A 17,414-nucleotide genomic window follows, 5' to 3' on the forward strand; every position below is an offset into this window, starting at 1 on the left:
AGTCATTTTATTATATGATTCTATATTTTGATTAAACAGCAAATTAAGTCATCACTACATCCTCTATCATTAACAGTTCTACAATATTAAAGCAAAGTTAAATCAAGCCAAAAGACCAAGTTCAGCACTTGTAGAGAGTGTTGATCCTCAGGATGTCGATGGCGGACAACTCATTTCTCTGTCCAATCTTCACTGAAGGATCAGGGATAGGAGTGATGGTGTCCTGACCGTTGATGGAGAAAGCTGTTTTCCCATAGTGCATCACGGAGGAGTAGTCGTACAGCGTGTTGAGGTTGTTGGTTTTCTGTAGGTTGAAATTAGACTGCATTTCTGGTTTGATGTTTTCCCAGTTGATGGTGACGTACTGATCACGGTCACTCCTAGTATGCTCGTGGTAGAAACCGAGCGCGTGGTTCAGCTCGTGCTCGACGATGCCGTAGTAAACACAACCCAACCTGTTGAGAGAGACCACCTGAGCACCACCTGTTCTGCCCAGATTAGAGTAGCATCTGATTGAAAAGAGAGAAGATTGACCATGTCACTGACATCAACATGTGGACACTGTGCAGTAAAAGCGAATTAAAAAAATGTCGAACTCCATTTACAGGTACAGGAAATGTTTCGTTGGTTCTCACCCGTCTTTGCTCTTGATGCTCAGGTAGTCAGTTTGATTTGTCCTGGGAACAAAACTAATGCAGGTTTTGCTGCGGAAGGTGGCCATGGCGTTGGCAATTACAGTCTTGTCAGAGGAAGCTGTAAAGAAAATGGCCAAAGCATTCATAAGAAATAAACAGAGACGTGTCATAATTGGACAATGTGAATAAGGAACTCTTTCACTTACAGAAAACACGGCTCAGTGTGAAAGGCACCTCCACTAAGCCATTTGAGGACTTCTTCCAAAAGCAGTTTTTGGTGGCGCAGACCAGAGCGTTCCTGCTTCTTGGCAAGAGTATGTCTCCCTCCAACAACAGTTCACTGGATCCTTCATACAGAGAAACAAAAAGGGATAAGGACAACAAAACCAATAAGCAGTAGGATAATGATGCTGGTGTAGTGCGGTTGAGATCAGCGAGTTATCAGACCGTTGTTGGTGGTGAGAATCTGTGTCGTGATGTCCACGTGCTGAGGTTGGTCGAGATGGAGAGCTTGAGAGAAGCCAAGCAGCAGGGCGAGAACGGAGAGAGACGCTCTGGACTCCATGATGCTTCAGGGTGTGGAGATGATCTGGATGCTCCTTCAGCGTAGCTCTGTGACTGCATACTGTCATACCTGGCTTTTTATACACACGGACAAATACAGAAACAACTTGGTGTGGTGTTCTGGGGATTAACGCTAGGCGTTAGTGTCCACTGTCTAATGTGTGGAACTAAAGGGAGGATCCTCTGCACTCAACACTTACTCTAATACCTTTCTGAATCAGAGCGGGAGTCGGGAGATTGTTTGGATATTCTGTACTAATGGATGGACCGTAGCTCTTAATGTTTGTTTATTGATATACTGTATGTCTCAGGCTTTATTTTAGGGAGGGACTTGTATATTTAAAGGTCTTACTGTTTAACCCAAGATAAACAGCCTGGGAATTCGACTATGTGTTTTTGGTCATTAATATCTGATCTTCGTTGATTTAACTCAGGCAATTTATATCCACATTTTTTGCTAGAAAGGCAGGCCCATATTCAAATCAGACTGAAGACCATTGCTCTATATTATCATTTCACATCAGATCCTGTCCTGCTTTGACTCCACTCTGTCTTATCGCCTAGGTTCCAGCTATCAGAATCCACGTCTTTTCCAGAAATTTGGAATCAAAACTGTCCCTAGAATAAAGTCACCCAAGTCCAAAGACTGTGCCACCAATTTGTTGGTAAACTAAACCTATCCTCAGGAGGGAACCACATGCACACACACAGAAATCCTATGGATTCTATGACCTGATATACACCAACACAAAGGTGTGTTTAATTCTTTAGAGCTTATATAGCATTGGTAAGCATTCTGAGTTGAAATGGTAAATGAGAAGATGGGTCAAATTCATCTAAACCAAATACGAAACTACACCATCTATTTTTCACTGGCAATTTAAATGTTTTTAGTTTAGAATGGTATTAAAATGAATTTTAATTATTTCCCATTTACTAAGATTTATGTTTGCATGCAATATTCTGTTATGGTCTAGGTTATGGTATTTTATACTGGAACCTTACAATACGATGTTTATTCTTCTACATTTGAACATAATGATATGTATAGATACTGCATTGCTTTTCCCTGATTATACTGACTAACTAATCTACACAAGTAGTAGTTTCTCTTTTCTCAACAGCATAGATCTTTTCATAAACAAAGAAATTCCAGTAACCACTTTTAATCATCACAGAAACAAGAGAATAATTCAGAGTTGTTGATGGTTTAGATTCATAAATCCAAATAGAGTGTTTAATACATTTTTTTCTATCATAGAAATAACTTATGTCAGTGGACCACTGGGAACAGGACAACGTTGGGCCAGATCTAATTACAACACAGCACAGTGGCACTGTGAAGAAAAGATTTATAAAGTTTGCATCTACTCCCGACTGCCGCTCTGATTCAGAAAGGTATTAGAGTAAGTGCTGAGTGCAGAGGATCCTCCCTTTAGTTCCACACATTAGACAGTGGACACTAACGCCTAGCGTTAATCCCCAGAACACCACACCAAGTTGTTTCTGTATTTGTCCGTGTGTATAAAAAGCCAGGTATGACAGTATGCAGTCACCGAGCTACGCTGAAGGAGCATCCAGATCATCTCCACACACTGAAGCATCATGGAGTCCAGAGCGTCTCTCTCCGTTCTCGCCCTGCTGCTTGGCTTCTCGCAAGCTCTCCATCTCCACCAACCTCAGCACGTGGACATCACGACACAGATTCTCACCACCAACAACGGTCTGATAACTCGCTGATCTCAACCGCACTACACCAGCATCATTATCCTACTGCTTATTGGTTTTGTTGTCCTTATCCCTTTTTGTTTCTCTGTATGAAGGATCCAGTGAACTGTTGTTGGAGGGAGACATACTCTTGCCAAGAAGCAGGAACGCTCTGGTCTGCGCCACCAAAAACTGCTTTTGGAAGAAGTCCTCAAATGGCTTAGTGGAGGTGCCTTTCACACTGAGCCGTGTTTTCTGTAAGTGAAAGAGTTCCTTATTCACATTGTCCAATTATGACACGTCTCTGTTTATTTCTTATGAATGCTTTGGCCATTTTCTTTACAGCTTCCTCTGACAAGACTGTAATTGCCAACGCCATGGCAACCTTCCGCAGCAAAACCTGCATTAGTTTTGTTCCCAGGACAAATCAAACTGACTACCTGAGCATCGAGAGCAAAGACGGGTGAGAACCAACGAAACATTTCCTGTACCTGTAAATGGAGTTCGACATTTTTTTAATTCGCTTTTACTGCACAGTGTCCACATGTTGATGTCAGTGACATGGTCAATCTTCTCTCTTTTCAATCAGATGCTACTCTGATATGGGCAGAACAGGTGGTGCTCAGGTGGTCTCTCTCAACAGGTTGGGTTGTGTTTACTACGGCATCGTCGAGCACGAGCTGAACCACGCGCTCGGTTTTCTACCACGAGCATACTAGGAGTGACCGTGATCAGTACGTCACCATCAACTGGGAAAACATCGACCCAGAAATGCAGTCTAATTTCAACCTACATAACACCAACAACCTCAACACGCAGTACGACTACTCCTCCGTGATGCACTATGGGAAAACAGCTTTCTCCATCAACGGTCAGGACACCATCACTCCTATCCCTGATCCTTCAGTGGATATTGGACAGAGAAATGAGTTGTCCGCCATCGACATCCTGAGGATCAACACTCTCTACAAGTGCTGAACTTGGTCTTTTGGCTTGATTTAACTTTGCTTTAATATTGTAGAACTGTTAATGATAGCGGACGTAGTGATGACTTAATTTACTGTGGAATCAAAATGTGGAATCATATAATAAAATGACTACAAGCATGTTTTTCTTAGCGTGTGCTTTAATAATGTATTTCACCTAAACAACGTGAAACCATTTCTGTCATCGCAGAATCACAAATCTCAAAAAGATGTATTGACATTTTCAGGAAACACACAAGTGCTGGTACTCATTGGTTCTATTAATCGTTTCAACCAAGTCAAAGACGTGATCCAAAAAACATGCAAAGGTCAGGGAATGTGCAAACACCAAAAAACAAGGGCAGACAAGAGAAAAAACATACATGAATAACAGGTACTAGATCAAAACCAGGTACGCAAACACAATCTCAAGGCTTGTTATAGACTGGCTCAATGACACAGCGCGTATACTTTGTGATGAACAAGGCAACACGATGGCCATAAATACGCAAACTAATCAAAAGTAAACACAGAACAGGTGAGAGTAATCATGACACATTAGGCAGACAACCAATCACAAGACAAGGGTGGAGACAAGACATGGACCAAAACAAAAACACACATGGCAATGTAAACAAACGCTAGGCACTGTGGAAGTGCGCACAGTAGCGGCGTGAGCCGCTATTTTCCCTGACAGACATCACCATTGTTCAAACAAGCACCATGATTTTAATGAATATCATTTGGATCAGCACTCAGCCACTTATCACTGCATACAAAAATAAAACAAAAGCTTTGAGAATAGTTATCAAATTTATAGCTTACTGCAATAAAGCAGTCTGTAGTAAAAATCCTAATGCACCAGGCTCTGTTTTTAGGGTGTTGTTTGTATATTTGGTGCACCAGATGTGACTGCTCCAGGGACTTCTGTTCCTTCTGCCGAAGTGGGACCGCCCCCCAACCCCCCCCCCCAACCACACACCAAAGTCTCCATAAAACAAGGGAGACAGCAGTGTTTCCCACCAAGAGTTGTCCACAATGTGAAAACAACTCAAAGAGTAAGCTGAACTAACAAACAATTACCTAAACAAAAAAAATTCCAGTAAGAGAAAAGTCCCCTACTGACTTCAAATCTGATAAATAGTCTGCACACTTTAACAAATATAATGTCCTTAACTTTTAAAGACTTGTAACAAATAATATAACAGTGTAGCACGTAAAGTTGAGGAAATAGCACTAATAAAATTAAATAAACAGAAACTCTAACCCGGTCAGAGCAACAAAACAGAGAAGCACATTAATACAGAAGTAGATTTAAGAGGAGTAAGTCCACAAAATCTAGACGAAGTAATGCATCGACAATATCTTCAATAAGAGTCCGAATTCTGTAGAGCTGGAAGGCCGAGTGCAAAAAAATAATAAAAGAAAAGTAAAGAACTACTCCACTATATAGGTGATGCAGTTCACCCCGATATCAAGAGTTTAACATAGTCTCCTGCTTCCTCCGCTGAAATAAAGTCCTTCTGAACACCGTTATATGTAATGCGAAGCCGAGCTGGGTGAAGTATTCCATAGCGAGCTCCCTCAACACCACGAAGTTGACGCCGAACCTCGTTAAATGCAGCCCGGGCCCGGGCTGTCTTGGCTGTGTAATCAGGAAAAACGGAGATGGTCAGATCCTTCACTTTAATCCGCTGGATCTCTCTCGCACGGCGTAAAATGTCAACACAGTCACTGTGATAGTGGAATCTGCACACGATAGCTCGTGGTCGTTCACCAGGCTTGGGCTTCGGCTGAAGGGTCCGGTGGGACTGGTCCAAAACCGGCTCCTTCTCCAGACCAAATGCCTCTTTTAACAAGGCCGCTACAGCAGCAGTTGTAGATGTGTCAGGGCCCTCTGGAACTCCCACTATCCTAACGTTATTGCGCCGTGACCTCGACTCCAAATCCTCACATTTATTCTCTAATTGAGTCACGGTCGCAGTGAGAGACTCGATAGTAGTCTTCATATGAACTATGTCATCGGTGCAACCGGAGAGCGCGTGCTGCATTTCCCCAACACTACCTTTCAGTGTTGATATGGTAGCCTCGGTAGCAACTTTATCACTAGCCTGCTGTGTTTTCACGGCCTGCAGTTCAAGCTGGATAGTAGACAGTACATCCCTGAGAATCTCCTGGAACTCTCATTGTCTATCGGCAATCTCCTTCCTCAGTGAAGCCAGCAACTCAAGCTTGAGTGCGGTGAAGTCAGGGTCACCGCTCGGCAACGCGGATGCGGATTCAGAGGGAGAAGGGTGCTCGCTCGCGGCGCGCACCCTAGACCTCAGTTGTGTCTGAATACTACCACGGGTTTTCGTGTTTTTTCCAGACATTTTAACGAGCCACAAAGTTAAAAGTGCAAACAAGGAAAAGAAGTAGAATAAGTCAAAATATATTATATGACCAAAAAGCGCTAATTAATTTCAATTTTAATCAAAATCAGCAGGAGACTCCAAATTCGCGTCCTACTCCATCGAACTCCGAATTCGAACCCCCAGGCTCTGTTTTTAGGGTGTTGTTTGTATATTTGGTGCACCAGATGTGACTGCTCCAGGGACTTCTGTTCTGTCTTAACACCACGTATAAATCTTGGTTCACCCTGTTACGCTGTTCAGTAGGTTTTCACCCTCATCCCTTGTGCACAGAGATTTCTCCTTATTCTCAGAATCTTTTGATGATATTATGTACTGTAGATGACGAGATTTACATTGAGGAAGATTATTCTGAAATTGTTCTTGGAAAGAAGCAATCGCTAAGGTTCCTGTTTGTCATGTATCAGGAAACTCTGGACTCCAGTTCCCATCAGCCACTGTACTGCACTACATGTCACATGACCACCTGCACCTGATGCATCAGGATGCCACGCCAACAGGAGGGGGAGTCTGTGGACGGGGCTAATATAATCTCCCACCCTCCCTCCCCTATTATGGATCTTGTTCAGCCTACCCGCTCGTCTGAGGACGTTGCTCCGTCTCCTGCCGGACTCAAGTACTCCCCTCTGTTCTACAACCCCGCACTCAATGCCGCTGTGCTACGACAGCAGCAGGTCGCCAGGAATTACCTGGCCTTCAACTCACTGCCCATGTTTATGAAGGACTACGCCATGCCACGCCAACAGGAGGGGGAGTCTGTGGTCGGGGCTAATACCATCTCCCGCCCTCCCTCCCCTATTATGGATCTCGTTCAGCCTACCCGCTCGTCTGAGGACGTTGCTCCGTCTCCTGCCAGACTTAAGAATTCCCCTCTGTTCAACAACCTCGTGCTCAATGCCGCTGTGCTTTCCTGTTCAGCTAAGGACGCTGCTCTGCCTTCCTGTTCAGCTGAGGACGTCGCTCTGTCTTCCTGTTCAGCTGAGGACGTCGCTCTGCCTTCCTGTTCAGCTGAGGATGTCGCTCTGCCTTCATGTTCAGCTGAGGACGTTGCTCTGCCTTCATGTTCAGCTGAGGACGTCGCTCTGTTTTCCTGCACCACCGAGGACGTCGCTCTGCCTTCCTGCTCGGCTGTGGACGTCCCTCTGCCTTCCTGCTCGGCTGTGGACGTCGCTCTGCCTTCCTGCTCAGCTGAGGTCATCACTCTGCCATCCTGCTTCACCGAGGACGTCACTCTGCCTCCATGTTCCGCTGAAGATGTCGTTCCTCTTCCTTGCTGCGTGCAGTATGTCACTCCCCCTTCCTGCTCCACGGAGGACATCGTTCCCCCCTCATGCTCCGCGGAGAGCATCGTTCCTCCCTTGGGCCTCGAGGAGAACCTCGCTCCTCTCCCTGGCCTCGTGGAGAACCTCGCTCCCCCCTTGGGCCTCGCGGAGAACCTCGCTCCCCTCTATGGCCTTGCGGAGAACATTGCTTCCCTCTCCTGTCCTGCGGAGGAAGTTGTCCCGCTGTTCTGCCACACAGGCATCACTCCACTTACCTGCCCACCGAGGACGTCGCTCCACTTTCATGCTCCGCCAAGGACGTTGCTCCGCTTTCATGCTCCGCCAAGGACGTCGATCTGCCTCCCTGCTCTGTTATGGAAGCCGCTCAGCCTCCTGGTTTTGCTGGGGACATTTTGCCCAGGGGGCCCAGTGTGCGCCAGTGTGCACAGCTTCTAGCAGCCATGAGATCCAGGGGACTGGAGAATGTCACTCAGTTTGTTAGACTATTCATGATGATGTTCGGCAGTCCAGAATCCAGGGCAGTCCTTGAGGATCTTTTGGGGGAGCCCTGCTCAGAGATGAACCTGATGTGCCGTTCATCATTAACTATTATGAGCAGGCAAACTGGGTGATCTCCTACTCAGAGCTCCAACATGAGACTGTGGTCTCATCTGCCGAGCTCCAGCCGGAGGTCAACGTGGCAACCTCAGTCGCAGAGCTCTAGCTCGAGACCTACAAGGTTGTCTCATCTCCCGAGCTCCAGCATAAAGTCATCGTCCTGCTAGAGGTTAACGAGGTGACCTCCTAAGCCAAGTTCCTGTCAGAGGTCAAAGAGACGACCTTTCAAACCAAGTTCCTGTCAGAGGTCAAAGAGACGGCCTCTCATACCAAGTTCCTGTCCAAGGTCGAAGAGACTGCCTCCCAAGACACGTTTCTGTCTGAGGTCAACGAGGTGACCTCCCAAGCCAAGTTCCTGTCAGAGGTCGAAGAGATGACCTCTCACGCCAAGTTCCTGTCAGAGGTCGAAGAGATGACCTCTCACGCCAAGTTCATGTCAGACGTCGAAGAGGCGACCTTTCAAGCCAAGTTCATGTCCGAGGTCAAAGAGGCAACCTTTCAAGCCAAGTTCCGGTCAGAGCTCGAAGAGATGACCTCTGGAGCCAAGCTCCTGTCTGAGGTCAAAGAGGTGACCTCTCAAGCCAAGTTCTGGTCAGAGGTCAAAGAGACGACCTCTCAAACCAAGCTCCTGTCCAAGGTCGAAGAGGCGGCCTCTCACCCCAAGTTCCTGTCCGAGGTCGAAGAGGCGGCCTCTCACACCAAGTTCCTGTCCGATGTCGAAGAGGCGGCCTCTCACGCCAAGTTCCTGTCCGATGTCGAAGAGACTGCATCCCAAGACACGTTTCTGTCTGAGGTCAACGAGGTGACCTCCCATGCCAAGTTCTTGTCTGAGGTCGACGAGGCGACCTCCCACACCAAGTTCCAGCTAAAAGTCAACGATGTGATGTTCCTGTCTGAGATCGATGATGTGACCTTCCACGCCACGTTCCAGCCCGAAACTGACGTCACAACCAACCAGCTTCTGCTCACACCTGACACCAACGTCACGACCAACCAAGTTATGCTCACACCAGACTCTGTCGATATGACCAACCAAGTTCTCCTCATGCCTGAAACCGACATCACGACCAACCAGGTTCTGCTCACACCAGAGTCTGCTGACACGGACAACCAATTTATGCTCACGTCCAAGTCTGCTGACACGGACAAACAAGTTCTACTCAGGCCTGAAGCAGACATCATGACTAACCAAATTCTCCTCAAGCCTGAGACTGACGACACGATCAACCGAGTTCTCCTCATACCTGAGACTGACGACACAGCCCACCAAGTTCAGCCTGCAAAGTTCATGGAGAACGATGCTCAGACTCTCTGTGTGACTGAGAACGCTGCTCAGCCACCCTGTTCTACAGAGGTTTCTTCACCTCCTGTTGCAACCAAGAGCTCCATTTTGCTTCCCTACTCTGCCGTGGATGCCACTACGCCAAGGTTCTATATGGACGTCGCTCCATTTTCCCATGTCACTGAGGACATCGTTCTGCCTTCCTGCTCCGCTGAGGACGTCGCTCTGCCTTTCTGCTCTGCTCAGGCCATCGCTCCACCTTCCTGCTCCACTTAGGACATCGCTTCGCCTCTTTGCCCTGTCATATCACAGCAAACCAGCAACTCCATTTCCCAGGATGCACCACCAACACAAATACGTTCACCTTCTCCAGAATTCTAATCACACACACTTGTTGCCAATCTCATAGTCACTCACTCCACGCTATATAAGAAACTGTTCAAACACTTAGTCTTGGTGAAGTATTACCTGAGTATATCTCATTAGCAAGCGGATGTTCATTGTTTCTCTTTTTCATTCATGTTTTTGACCTTGTTTCTCGTTTCACGTTTATGATTCTAGCCTCGCCCAGTTCATGCCTGTTTGTATATCGCCTGACCTTTTGAATGTTATTAGACCACGCTTCTGTATCACGATTTGGATTTGTCTGCCTGTCTCGCTCTTTAATAAACATCTTTATCTGCATTTGCATCCGTCCTCAACCTCCCTTAAGTCCCGGAACATGACAGTTCCACAATTTGTAGACATTTTTTCACAGATTAGTGAACCTCTGCCCAACTTTACTTCTGAGAGACTCCACTTCTCTAAGATACTCTTTTTATACCCAATCACGTTACTGACCTGTTGCCAATCAACCTCCATCTGTTTCCTTTTAGAAACACTTACTTTTCCAACCTTTTGTTGCCCAGTCCCAACTTTTTTGAGACATGTTGCTGCCATCAAATTCAATATTACATAATTTTTCCCCTTAAAGTGGTACATTTACTCAGTTTAAACATTTGATATGTTTTCTATGTTCTATTGTGAATAACATATGGGTTTATGAGATTTGCAAATCATTGTATTGTTTTAATTTACATTTTACCCAGCGTCCCAACTTTTTTTGGAATTGGGGTTGTACATTAATAAATGTTTTGCCTGTCTGTACTGTCCATTTCGAACAGCTGGAAGGTTGTAAGTAATGTGAGGTGCAACAGTGGTGCTAAAATTGGTGCAAGACAAATGGTGCAAGAAAAAAGTGCCACTGCACCAGTGTGGATTGAAACCAATCCCTGACAGCCAGAGTCCTGCTGGGGTCCATATAAATGTAACTTTTACACATGGCGAATCCTGAGGAGATGCTTAAATTATGAAACTGAAACATCACTAATGTGTAATTAGTGTGTAAAGAACAGATGGATTTTCAAAGAGCTTTGTAAAACCTGTCTGAAGTGCAGGACATGCTCATGAGGAGATCATGAGATGAAAATGACAGAGCGGTACACAAACACAAAATGGTGTGGGATCTCTATGTTATCATCCCTGAGGACACAATTAATGAAGACTGTTTTAATGAATATGAAAGAGTGCAAGAAAATTCCAAGCCAATTGTCTAGAATCAGTTGTTACCTTCCATTCCTTGTAAAAACAAACATTACATTACCAAAAACACATAGTAGGATTTCCGGGCTGCTTATCTTGGGTTAAACAGTAAGACCTTTAAATATACAAGTCCCTCCCTAAAATAGAGCCTGAGACATACAGTATATCAATAAGCAAACATTAAGAGCTACGGTCCATCCATTAGTACAGAATATCCAAACAATCTCCCGACTCCCGCTCAGATTCAGAAAGGTATTAGAGTAAGTGCTGAGTGCAGAGGATCCTCCCTTTAGTTCCACACATTAGACAGTGGACACTAACGCCTAGCGTTAATCCCCAGAACACCACACCAAGTTGTTTCTGTATTTGTCCGTGTGTATAAAAAGCCAGGTATGACAGTATGCAGTCACCGAGCTACGCTGAAGGAGTATCCAGATCATCTCCACACACTGAAGCATCATGGAGTCCAGAGCGTCTCTCTCCGTTCTCGCCCTGCTGCTTGGCTTCTCGCAAGCTCTCCATCTCGACCAACCTCAGCACGTGGACATCACGACACAGATTCTCACCACCAACAACGGTCTGATAACTCGCTGATCTCAACCGCACTACACCAGCATCATTATCCTACTGCTTATTGGTTTTGTTGTCCTTATCCCTTTTTGTTTCTCTGTATGAAGGATCCAGTGAACTGTTGTTGGAGGGAGACATACTCTTGCCAAGAAGCAGGAACGCTCTTGTCTGCGCCACCAAAAACTGCTTTTGGAAGAAGTCCTCAAATGGCTTAGTGGAGGTGCCTTTCACACTGAGCCGTGTTTTCTGTAAGTGAAAGAGTTCCTTATTCACATTGTCCAATTATGACACGTCTCTGTTTATTTCTTATGAATGCTTTGGCCATTTTCTTTACAGCTTCCTCTGACAAGACAGTAATTGACAATGCCATGGCCACCTTCCGCAGCAAAACCTGCATTAGTTTTGTTCCCAGGACAAATCAAACTGACTACCTGAGCATCGAGAGCAAAGACGGGTGAGAACCAACGAAACATTTCCTGTACCTGTAAATGGAGTTCGACATTTTTTAATTCGCTTTTACTGCACAGTGTCCACATGTTGATGTCAGTGACATGGTCAATCTTCTCTCTTTTCAATCAGATGCTACTCTAATCTGGGCAGAACAGGTGGTGCTCAGGTGGTCTCTCTCAACAGGTTGGGTTGTGTTTACTACGGCATCGTCGAGCACGAGCTGAACCACGCGCTCGGTTTCTACCACGAGCATACTAGGAGTGACCGTGATCAGTACGTCACCATCAACTGGGAAAACATCAAACCAGAAATGCAGGCTAATTTCAACCTACAGAAAACCAACAACCTCAACACGCTGTACGACTACTCCTCCGTGATGCACTATGGGAAAACAGCTTTCTCCATCAACGGTCAGGACACCATCACTCCTATCCCTGATCCTTCAGTGAAGATTGGACAGAGAAATGAGTTGTCCGCCATCGACATCCTGAGGATCAACACTCTCTACAAGTGCTGAACTTGGTCTTTTGGCTTGATTTAACTTTGCTTTAATATTGTAGAACTGTTAATGATAGAGGATGTAGTGATGACTTAATTTGCTGTTTAATCAAAATGTGGAATCATATAATAAAATGACTACAAGCATGTTTCTCTTAGCGTGTGCTTTAATAATGTATTTCATATATATATATATATATATATATATATATATATATATATATATATATATATATATATATATAAAACAACATGAAACCATTTTTGTCAACCCAGATTTGTGAATCTACAAAGAAAGATTTAAAAAGTATTGTCACAGCATCAGTGTTCAAACCTACATATCATACATATACAACAATTTTAGTGAATATCATTTGGTACAATTGAACCAGCACTTAGACATGTATGACTACATATAAATGTAAAAACAAAACTTTGAGGATAATCATCAAATTTTAACTCCGCTGCAAGAAAATCACTTCCTGTAAGAAAATCCTAATATATCAGGCTCTGTTGTTAGAATGTTATTCAAATATTTGTCTCAAAAGACTGGACTACCGCATGGAGTTGTGGTGGAGAACTGTTAATGCGGTCTATGAATTTTGCTTCACCCTATAAGGGTAAAGCGATATAGAAGATGGATGGATGGACCTATCGGACAGTCCAAGGGACTAATGGTGAAACTGATAAGAGATGATTAGAGATGCACCAAAATGGTGTACAAAAGTTTCTTTCAACTCAGAAATATCCCGTGGAGACCATGCAAATGGAGGACATGAGGTAGTATTATATTATATCAGCAGTTTAAGTTGAGGATAGCTTGGATAGAGACACAAAATGAAATGGTTTAGAAATCCTTTCCACAGTTACCAAGATGATGGTGTTTTCTCACCACGTATTCCTTGCTTTGGGTACAGGTACCTCAGGTAGCTACTAAAGACATGACATCCTCTCCATGGTGGGCATTAAAACTGTTTCTTTAGAAACTCCACTGTCTGCATACTCTGTGGGTGAGGTGTTAGAAGTAATTGAATAACTTTAAGAATCAAAGAACATCCTGGTAGATTGGTGTTCAGGTGTGGCTCCGTTTGTGGTTCTCTCCTGATGATAGGTTTAGTTCCCCAACACATTGGTGGTACAGTCTTTGAGCTTGAGTGCCTGTATTCTGGGGTGAGTTTAGATTCTTGTGACTCCAAATTTCTGGAAAAAGACATGTGGGTTCTGATAGGTAGAACCTAGGCGATAAGACAGGGTGGAGTCAAAGCAGGGGAAAAGTTGTGTTCCTCTGGTTTGGAGACATTTTAGATTTTGTGGCTTCTGGATATGAGCTGGGTTTTATGGTTGGCCCAGAGCAGGACTATATGTTTGGTGTCCTCTAGCCAGCACGTTCAAAGCCAGCTTGACCATAAAAAAAATTCTGGTGGGGTGTCAATTAATGAGTCGACGATGGACAAGGGTGAAGCTCATCATGATTCAATCACTGACACAGCACAGCTACAACCCCAACACCTGACTCTTCCCAAATCCACTATGAAGGCTAGGTCAGGGTCAGGAAGTGCTAGGACAGGGGCTGATGTGAAATGATAATATAGATCAATGGTCTTCAATCTGATTTGAAAATGGGCAGTAATTCTGCAAATTTAATTCCAAGCAAAACAGCAACTCCACCTCAATCTACCTGATTCATTCATTTATCTGGATTCTCCAGCAAGTATTAGGTGCAGGTGTTGCTTCTCTGGAGCAAAAATCAACAGATACGCATACATTTTGGATAAAAATCACATGATCTACACCAAAAAAAGTCAGATATTAATGACCAAAAACACATGGTAGGATTTCCAGGCTGTTTATCTTGGGTTAAACAGTAAGACCTTTAAATATACAAGTCCCTCCCTAAAATAGAGCCTGAGACATACAGTATATCAATAAGCAAACATTAAGAGCTACGGCCATCCATTAGTACAGAATATCCAGACTATCTCCCGACTCCCGCTCTGATTCAGAAAGGTATTAGAGTAAGTGCTGAGTGCAGAGGATCCTCCCTTTAGTTCCACACATTAGACAGTGGACACTAACGCCTAGCGTTAATCCCCAGAACACCACACCAAGTTGTTTCTGTATTTGTCCGTGTGTATAAAAAGCCAGGTATGACAGTATGCAGTCACAGAGCTACGCTGAAGGAGCATCCAGATCATCTCCACACACTGAAGCATCATGGAGTCCAGAGCGTCTCTCTCCGTTCTCGCCCTGCTGCTTGGCTTCTCGCAAGCTCTCCATCTCGACCAACCTCAGCACGTGGACATCACGACACAGATTCTCACCACCAACAACGGTCTGATAACTCGCTGATCTCAACCGCACTACACCAGCATCATTATCCTACTGCTTATTGGTTTTGTTGTCCTTATCCCTTTTTGTTTCTCTGTATGAAGGATCCAGTGAACTGTTGTTGGAGGGAGACATACTCTTGCCAAGAAGCAGGAACGCTCTTGTCTGCGCCACCAAAAACTGCTTTTGGAAGAAGTCCTCAAATGGCTTAGTGGAGGTGCCTTTCACACTGAGCCGTGTTTTCTGTAAGTGAAAGAGTTCCTTATTCACATTGTCCAATTATGACACGTCTCTGTTTATTTCTTATGAATGCTTTGGCCATTTTCTTTACAGCTTCCTCTGACAAGACTGTAATTGCCAACGCCATGGCCACCTTCCGCAGCAAAACCTGCATTAGTTTTGTTCCCAGGACGAATCAAACTGACTACCTGAGCATCGAGAGCAAAGACGGGTGAGAACCAACGAAACATTTCCTGTACCTGTAAATGGAGTTCGACATTTTTTAATTCGCTTTTACTGCACAGTGTCCACATGTTGATGTCAGTGACATGGTCAATCTTCTCTCTTTTCAATCAGATGCTACTCTAATCTGGGCAGAACAGGTGGTGCTCAGGTGGTCTCTCTCAACAGGTTGGGTTGTGTTTACTACGGCATCGTCGAGCATGAGCTGAACCACGCGCTCGGTTTCTACCACGAGCATACTAGGAGTGACCGTGATCAGTACGTCACCATCAACTGGGAAAACATCAAACCAGAAATGCAGGCTAATTTCAACCTACAGAAAACCAACAACCTCAACACGCTGTACGACTACTCCTCCGTGATGCACTATGGGAAAACAGCTTTCTCCATCAACGGTCAGGACACCATCACTCCTATCCCTGATCCTTCAGTGAAGATTGGACAGAGAAATGAGTTGTCCGCCATCGACATCCTGAGGATCAACACTCTCTACAAGTGCTGAACTTGGTCTTTTGGCTTGATTTAACTTTGCTTTAATATTGTAGAACTGTTAATGATAGAGGATGTAGTGATGACTTAATTTGCTGTTTAATCAAAATGTGGAATCATATAATAAAATGACTACAAGCATGTTTCTCTTAGCGTGTGCTTTAATAATGTATTTATTTATGTATATATATATATATATAAAACAACATGAAACCATTTTTGTCAACCCAGATTTGTGAATCTACAAAGAAAGATTTAAAAAGTATTGTCACAGCATCAGTGTTCAAACCTACATATCATACATATACAACAATTTTAGTGAATATCATTTGGTACAATTGAACCAGCACTTAGACATGTATGACTACATATAAATGTAAAAACAAAACTTTGAGGATAATCATCAAATTTTAACTCCGCTGCAAGAAAATCACTTCCTGTAAGAAAATCCTAATATATCAGGCTCTGTTGTTAGAATGTTATTCAAATATTTGTCTCAAAAGACTGGACTACCGCAGGGAGTTGTGGTGGAGAACTGTTAATGCGGTCTATGAATTTTGCTTCACCCTATAAGGGTAAAGCGATATAGAAGATGGATGGATGGACCTATCGGACAGTCCAAGGGACTAATGGTGAAACTGATAAGAGATGATTAGAGATGCACCAAAATGGTGTACAAAAGTTTCTTTCAACTCAGAAATATCCCGTGGAGACCATGCAAATGGAGGACATGAGGTAGTATTATATTATATCAGCAGTTTAAGTTGAGGATAGCTTGGATAGAGACACAAAATGAAATGGTTTAGAAATCCTTTCTACAGTTACCAAGATGATGGTGTTTTCTCACCACGTATTCCTTGCTTTGGGTACAGGTACCTCAGGTAGCTACTAAAGACATGACATCCTCTCCATGGTGGGCATTAAAACTGTTTCTTTAGAAACTCCACTGTCTGCATACTCTGTGGGTGAGGTGTTAGAAGTAATTGAATAACTTTAAGAATCAAAGAACATCCTGGTAGATTGGTGTTCAGGTCTGGCTCCGTTTGTGGTTCTCTCCTGATGATAGGTTTAGTTCCCCAACACATTGGTGGTACAGTCTTTGAGCTTGAGTGCCTGTATTCTGGGGTGAGTTTAGATTCTTGTGACTCCAAATTTCTGGAAAAAGACATGTTGGTTCTGATAGGTGGAACCTAGGCGATAAGACAGGGTGGAGTCAAAGCAGGGGAAAAGTTGTGATCCTCTGGTTTGGAGACATTTTAGATTTTGTGGCTTCTGGATATGAGCTGGGTTTATGGTTGGCCCAGAGCAGGACTATATGTTTGGTGTCCTCTAGCCAGCACGTCCAAAGCCAGCTTGACCATAAAAACAATTCTGGTGGGGGGTCAATTAATGAGTCGACGATGGACAAGGGTGAAGCTCATCATGATTCAATCACTGACACAGCACAGCTACAACCCCAACACCTGACTCTTCCCAAATCCACTATGAAGGCTAGGTCAGGGTCAGGAAGTGCTAGGACAGGGGCTGATGTGAAATGATAATATAGATCAATGGTCTTCAATCTGATTTGAAAATGGGCAGTAATTCTGCAA

The 17,414-nt window shown here is 44.1% G+C and overlaps 4 protein-coding genes and 1 pseudogene across 4 annotated transcripts; 4 read left to right on the top strand and 1 right to left on the bottom strand.

Annotated features, from left to right (window-relative positions):
• Positions 1 to 1,073, bottom strand: LOC128602603 (hatching enzyme 1.2-like; the record flags this gene model as incomplete). The annotated part of the gene is made up of 3 exons (XM_053616490.1): positions 1 to 509; positions 636 to 753; positions 842 to 1,073. Coding segments are annotated over 3 exons (738 nt in total), but the record flags the coding sequence as incomplete, so codon positions are not given.
• Positions 1,074 to 2,802: 1,729 nt separating this feature from the next.
• Positions 2,803 to 3,928, top strand: LOC128603108 (hatching enzyme 1.2-like; annotated as a pseudogene).
• Positions 3,929 to 9,342: 5,414 nt separating this feature from the next.
• LOC128602604 (keratin-associated protein 12-2-like) lies at positions 9,343 to 9,720 on the top strand. Its single transcript, XM_053616491.1, has one exon. The coding sequence runs from the start codon at positions 9,343 to 9,345 to the stop codon at positions 9,718 to 9,720; it is 378 nt and encodes a 125-aa protein (XP_053472466.1).
• Positions 9,721 to 11,190: 1,470 nt separating this feature from the next.
• On the top strand, positions 11,191 to 12,682 carry LOC128603171 (hatching enzyme 1.2-like). Its single transcript, XM_053617423.1, has 4 exons — positions 11,191 to 11,602; positions 11,703 to 11,843; positions 11,932 to 12,049; positions 12,175 to 12,682. The coding sequence occupies exons 1-4, from the start codon at positions 11,485 to 11,487 to the stop codon at positions 12,560 to 12,562; spliced, it is 765 nt and encodes a 254-aa protein (XP_053473398.1). The 5' UTR covers positions 11,191 to 11,484; the 3' UTR covers positions 12,563 to 12,682.
• A 1,857-nt stretch (positions 12,683 to 14,539) lies between these two features.
• On the top strand, positions 14,540 to 15,945 carry LOC128603170 (hatching enzyme 1.2-like). Its single transcript, XM_053617422.1, has 4 exons — positions 14,540 to 14,875; positions 14,976 to 15,116; positions 15,205 to 15,322; positions 15,448 to 15,945. Exons 1-4 carry the CDS (start codon positions 14,758 to 14,760, stop codon positions 15,833 to 15,835), a joined length of 765 nt encoding a protein of 254 aa, XP_053473397.1. The 5' UTR covers positions 14,540 to 14,757; the 3' UTR covers positions 15,836 to 15,945.
• The last annotated feature ends 1,469 nt before the right edge of the window (positions 15,946 to 17,414 follow it).

The sequence above is a fragment of the Ictalurus furcatus genome, chromosome 27 (assembly GCF_023375685.1).
Source record: "Ictalurus furcatus strain D&B chromosome 27, Billie_1.0, whole genome shotgun sequence".
In the NCBI taxonomy this organism is placed as follows: domain Eukaryota; kingdom Metazoa; phylum Chordata; class Actinopteri; order Siluriformes; family Ictaluridae; genus Ictalurus; species Ictalurus furcatus.

What these genes read in the sequence shown, in the direction of transcription:
- LOC128602604 (XM_053616491.1), top strand. Translation starts at nt 9,343, where the DNA reads ATGACTAACCAAATTCTCCTCAAGCCTGAGACTGACGACACGATCAAC.
- LOC128603171 (XM_053617423.1), top strand. Translation starts at nt 11,485, where the DNA reads ATGGAGTCCAGAGCGTCTCTCTCCGTTCTCGCCCTGCTGCTTGGCTTC. An exon ending in GATTCTCACCACCAACAACG is followed by an intron (nt 11,603 to 11,702) that starts GTCTGATAACTC and finishes CTCTGTATGAAG; the next exon opens with GATCCAGTGAACTGTTGTTG. An exon ending in AGCATCGAGAGCAAAGACGG is followed by an intron (nt 12,050 to 12,174) that starts GTGAGAACCAAC and finishes CTTTTCAATCAG; the next exon opens with ATGCTACTCTAATCTGGGCA.
- LOC128603170 (XM_053617422.1), top strand. Translation starts at nt 14,758, where the DNA reads ATGGAGTCCAGAGCGTCTCTCTCCGTTCTCGCCCTGCTGCTTGGCTTC. An exon ending in GATTCTCACCACCAACAACG is followed by an intron (nt 14,876 to 14,975) that starts GTCTGATAACTC and finishes CTCTGTATGAAG; the next exon opens with GATCCAGTGAACTGTTGTTG. An exon ending in AGCATCGAGAGCAAAGACGG is followed by an intron (nt 15,323 to 15,447) that starts GTGAGAACCAAC and finishes CTTTTCAATCAG; the next exon opens with ATGCTACTCTAATCTGGGCA.